Below are 6247 nucleotides of genomic sequence, written 5' to 3'. Positions count from 1 at the left end.
GGATGAAGATGTTCCCTATCGATTTTGGGGTCAAAAGGTCAAAGGTCAAGCACACTGGACATCGAAGTAGCAATATGGTTTCCGGGCTCTAAAGTGTTATCCTTTCCACCTACAGTCACCATATCATACATATGGACTACCCATAGGATGAAAATGTTCCCTATCGATTTTAGGGTCAAAAGGTCAAAGGTCAAGCGCACTGGACATTGAAGTAGCAATATGGTTTCCGGGCTCTAAAGCGTTATCCTTTCCACCTACAGTCACCATATCAAACATATGGACTACCCATGGGATGAAGATGTTCCCTATCAATTTTAGGGTCAAAAGGTCAAAGGTCAAGCGCACTGGACATTAAAGTAGCAATATGGTTTCCGGGCTCTAAAGCGTTATCCTTTCCACCTACAGTCACCATATCATACATATGGACTACCCATGGGATGAAGATGTTCCCTATCAACTTTGGGGTCAAAAGGTCAAAGGTCATGCGCACTGGACATCGAAGTAGCAACACTCAGAAAAGAGGTAGTTTATACCTATTACCAACACCCTTTGGGAGATTGGGGTAAGCGGGGGGTATTCTTAGTGAGCATTGCTCACAGTACCTCTTGTTAAAAATTGTGAAATTCATGGCCCCTGGATCAGGGGTTCTGGTGCTAGGGTGGGGCTCTATAAGTCATATAGTGAAAATGCATTATTTCTTTGAAAATCTTCTTCTCTGTCCTTGGGTATTAAGTAGACAAACCAATAGCATGATTATGATGAGCAAGGATGCCTCTTTCAAAATTGTGAAATTTATGGCCCCTGGGTCAGGGGTTCTGGTATTAGGGTGGGGCCCTATTGATCATATAGTGAAAATGCATTTTATTTCTTTGAAAATCTTCTCCTCTGCTGCTGGGTATTAAGTAGACAAACTAATAGTATGATAATAATGATCAAGGATGCTTCTTTCAAAACTGAAATTTATGGCCCCTGGGTCAGGGGTTCTGGTGCAAAGGTGGGGCTGACCACATAGCTATTCAATGTTTCTTCCATCCAAAAGTAAAATTCTTATATTTAGACACAAACCTAATTCAAACATTGGAAGGTTGTTACATGATACTCAGGTGACCTATAAGGCCCCTGGGCCTCTTGTTGTTTTTTTATTATTATTTTCATCTCACCTGAATTAAATAAGAATTAAAATGATATTTGAATATCGGGGATTATATAGGCATCCCTATGTTATATGGAATCAAACTGGGTTAAGTCATGACACTGTTTAGCTTAGGTGGGGTCATGATATGGGTTGAAAATTTTTGGTGGGAATGAAGAGGTAAAATTCTTTATTTAAAATCGGCTGAAGAGCAGCAGGACCAGCTTGATTCAGGTGAATGTTGTGACTCATGGGCCTCCTGTTACATAGTATAAGTTCAATTGAGGGTTAATTTTGATAATTTGGAATTTCTCAAACCTCTTGAACTAAACTGGTTTAAATTTGTGATTGTGAAATTGTGTGGGATATGGAAATTCCACCTCTGGAACAAGAGTTGCTGTTCAGGACTAGGCAAAGCCTCGTAGACTGCCAATCATGTCCCTTGGCAGAATTTCCCAATCCCACACTTGTGCAGTACTAATGAAGACACTTGTACAGTACTAATGAAGGATTTTGCTATTCCATCTGGCTTAAGTTTAAGGTTATTATGATTGTTGCATTATGATATGGGAATTATCATTTTAAAGCCCTTATACACACACACACACACATATACACACACACAGAGTGAATTTATACTTGTTTGTTGCACTCAATTAGGTGATAGGAATGATAATGGGGTTATTCTACATCTAATAAGAGCATGTTGTTTTCTATAAGGTCAGGAAAGTAATGTGACTGAAAGCAGCAGTGTGGAGTCCACTATATTAGATAGGTGGGTGTCCCAGAGTCTACAGAGATGCCAGAACTCACTGACTGATGAAATCTTCAATGAACTGGCCAGTAAAGCAGGTAATATTTTATTTACACTTTCATTGCTTGGTGATTTTTTAAACTTCTGGTTCAGACACCTTTAGAAATGTCTTTTTCCTCTCATGACAATATTAAATGTGGGTTGATATTTGTTTTTTTGAATAAGTTTATGTAATTGTATTTGAGGAAAATGATCAGTTAAAATTTTGATGTATATGACATATGATGAGGTCCTGGATGACTTCTTGACCCTTTAAAAAGTTCACACAGACATGAAATGGTTTGATGTTTATCTAAGAAAAATTATTTGCAAATATAAATTGGGAAAGAGATTTGACAAAATGAAAAGTAAAAAAAAAAAGTTAATGAAATGGGTACAAACTAGGATATATGCTCTTAGAGTGGCAACTAAATGAGGCTGACATGGATCAAAGCCATTTTGTTTTCCTAAGGGAAGTTATTCCAATTGCTTTAGGGAAACGTGAAATTGTAATACACTGTACAGTCAAAACTGCCATAGCGACCCACTGTATTAAGCGACTCACTGTCGTATGTGACCATAAAAAGTTCCCCCCAAAACGTTTCTCTATATATTGTACCTGTATTAAACGACCACCTGTCTGACGCGACCAACGACCATGATTTTTACAACCTTTTCGTGTATTTTCACGAAATTTTACCTCTATTTAACGACTGTACATTTTTCGATTACAACGCGATTACTACTTTCGATTTTGGTTGAGCCAACTATTCTGGGAATTATCGCCCCTAACACTTTCATTTTCAAACGCACTACTATTCTGGGAATTATCGCCCCTAACGCTTTCGTTTTATATCGCATAGTTTGGCGGTGATCTTGTTTAGTAGGCCCTCTGAATTAATTATTATACCCAATCTGTCAACATGCAGGGTCGTGTGTGGTTAATTATTAAAACCCAAATTATTGTTTATTTAACAAAATCAAAGATCAGGAAAATCAAGGCCGGTGTATTTGAAGGTGTGAATTTCGCTAGATCGGATATGAAAATCTACCACTTGTTACCATTATGTGAAAAAATTGCCCAATTACGATATAAATCAGGTAAATATTGTGCTTAGGACTGAAATTTTAAACGGAGTATTTGCAGTTTTCCTCCATGAGATACCCGAGGTTTCCAGAATAATGACCGGAACTAGCGACTCACTTCGACATGTCCCAAGTATTTGACACGTCCGAGTTCAAGAAAGTTGCCTGCATTAGTTCAAAGCTTAAAAGATTTGCTGTGCATGTACAATGGATATTGTGATTTATTTAATGTTTCTCAAATTGAATAACATATTTCCAGCATGTAATTTGTACAAAAAGAGACGCAACACTTCATCATTTGCTTTCTTACCACAAGCATTGCATTTTTAGTTACACTGTACAAGTAGGCTATACATAAATACTCTACAACAAAGTGTTTATAAGTTTTAGAAAATTTACATGCAGTTCATCAATGAAATTTAAATCTCATGTAAATGTGTAATATGAAATGCATGTTTATCAATCTTAAACATATTAAATGTAATTTTGATGAATAATAAATTATATGATACAACACATTGCATTCTAGATTTTTAACCACAGTGTATTATTAATTTTATTAAAACCGTACTTGAAATTCTTAATGATAAATTCCAAATACATGTAGTCATTTTCTCCATTGTACAAATTATTTGAGAAATTTTATCAATTAACAGCAGAAAATAGGGCCACATTTAAAAATATGTTTGTTTCCCCTCTCCCGACCCTAAATTTCAGAGGAAGGTCGGTAGGTAGGTAAAAAGTTTTTTTTTTTAGCTAGCAGAATTTTATTTATTATGAAATTCCCATAACCATTAACAATGCCCGATACCAAACGTCGTGAAGCACATCATCCATGTTTCCTCATCAAACTCGTATAGTCAGTTCTCGCGTAAATTCTGCTTTGATTGCCACGTTTTGCAATTAGGGAAGGTGTCGATATTTCGGACAGTACTTCATGTATTTTGGAAATGCTCATTATCTAACCACTAAACTTAGGCATTGGACTACATGTATACATATTGGTTGATTCGACGAACATTGGGTTTCATCAGAATTTTCTCTGCTATTTATACCACATACTAACACTTAAATAAAGTTAGGGAGAATGTTGCAACTATGGACAATGGTGTTAGTTTTGGACACATGGTGTTATAAAATTGGTAAACTCGGTTGCTGTCTTTTATTTATGGTTCACTGACATTTTATGCTTTTGTTTTTTGCACATTATCTTAATTTATATATGATAGTGATTTTCATTATATTTTTAAATGATATCGGTAGATCTAGTTTACCAGAAAACGTTTCAACGGGACTTGATTTTGCCGATCAAACAAAATGGATGCTGACATCAACCAATCAGAGCTGAGTTACACATGTGCATATAATTAGGTGTTTTCCAGTTTGTAAATATAGCATTAGTTCAGAAATAAGTTAAATTGAGAATGCTTCTGATTGACTGTCAAAAATATCGCATCCGTCCGAAATATCAACACTTTCCTCTACTGAAGAACACAACTTGCACACTGGATGCCCCGAATTCTCTTGTTTCCTCGCTCCTCGTATAGACAACATTTCTCCATCTCGATCTTGCAGATCACTAGTCCGAATTGCGAGCCGAATTCAATGTTAAACTCACTTGTAACTAATCAATAAAACAATCATGATTCTTGTACTTATTAATATCGATTAAAAGAAAATATCAATCCAAAATTCGATATTAAACAGAAGCCAACAATTGTAGTCAACCGAATTTTCACTGGCATTTGAGCAAACGAGTCTCGTGACTCAAAACAAAGCTCGACAGTTTGATAAAATGTTTTCAAGAGACTGTTTATGTGATGAAAGAACCCATAAAATCAATATTAGTAAGTACAAGAAGAATCGTTTTATTGATTAGTTACGAGCTTAAAATTAAATTCGGCTTGTAAGTATTTGAAATCAGCCAGAGAATGTCGCCTCCAGCTGGAGGCGGCGAAATTTCTAGATTTCGGACCAGAACACCTCCTGTATTCGTATTATTATTTTTTAATTTTGGATTGAAACAAAAGAAGATATAGAAAATTTTTGTCATTATAAAATACTGATCTGCACCAGAAACGACCTTGAATTTTTCTTAAAATTAAAAAAAAAAACTTCACCAGAATGGCGTAATAAAAACTTATGGGTCGGTGTGAATTTTCAGACTCGGTCGGGCGAGGGGAAACAAACAATATTTTTATTTTGGCCTAGGCAACCTGTATTAAGAGACCACCTGTCATATGTGACCTTTTTTCCATTCTGCGTTGGATGGTCTCTTAATACAGGTTTGACTGTATATGTACAGTACCCGCAACGTTATTCTTGACATTCCTATCGTGCGTGTATCCTATCGTATCGTGCGTGCATCCTATCGTATCGTGCGTGTATCCTATCCTATCGTGTATCAGGTTTTCCGTTTTCTATCGTGTTTTGCGTTTATCAGGTCTATCGTGTATCATATTATGCGTGTATCAGGTTTTCCGTTTATCGTGAAAATCGTTTATCGTGTAGCTTCGGAAACTATCGGGATCGTATATTAAATCTAATGAAAAAGTAAGATACTTTCCGAAAGCTTTATTCGTTTTGTTAAAGAAGCTATTTTTAGGAATCGAGGAAAGACAGTATATTTGAAGGAGAACATAAAGCTGTTGATTTTAAAGCAGAAAAAGAGCTATATCTCTGTCCAGAGAGGGTGAAAATTTATCGCAATGTCATTCTGTCTGGAAAGTAGGCAGTGGTTTGCCGAGCAAACCGAGGACAATAAAACTGAAAGCTCCTTCATCTGGAGTTCATAAACAGTTCCTCGTCTAGAAACAATTATTTGTAATTAACACTAACAGAGAAATAGAAAGTTCCGATCTGAAAGGAAAAATCAGTAAATTACATTGTTTATTACATATATTTTAATAATGGTTCTTTTTCTTCCGATTTTGTTCACCTGTAATCAACTTAATATATATCAACTACTGAACTTGTGCGCGTTCTTATCTATCTGATTTTGTGTATCACCCGTCTTTTGACAGTAAACATTCTCAGGGGCATTGTATTTCACACATTTAGAAGATTAAGTTTTAAAAGAGTGCAAGGGTATATTGCATCTCCCAAAGTTCTGCTCAATTGGGCACGATTCAGCTGTCATCGTTGTGTGTTTTTTTATTTGTACATGTACACATATATACCAATAGTCGTACGTGTAGATAATGGAAATGTATGCCGGTTTTGATGATTATTTGAAT

The 6247-nt window shown here is 35.9% G+C and overlaps 1 protein-coding gene across 1 annotated transcript in view; it reads left to right on the top strand.

The window, feature by feature from the left end:
• Window positions 1-6247, top strand: part of LOC125668674 (uncharacterized) — an 88929-nt gene that overhangs the window by 71803 nt on the left and 10879 nt on the right. The window contains exon 20 of the mRNA XM_048903009.2: window positions 1853-1984. Coding sequence (XP_048758966.2) covers window positions 1853-1984 — 132 coding nt within the window. The remainder of the gene's footprint in view (window positions 1-1852; window positions 1985-6247) is intronic.

Source organism: Ostrea edulis, chromosome 4, assembly GCF_947568905.1.
Source record: "Ostrea edulis chromosome 4, xbOstEdul1.1, whole genome shotgun sequence".
NCBI classification, from domain to species: domain Eukaryota; kingdom Metazoa; phylum Mollusca; class Bivalvia; order Ostreida; family Ostreidae; genus Ostrea; species Ostrea edulis.
This window is presented reverse-complemented; position numbering and strand designations above follow the sequence as displayed.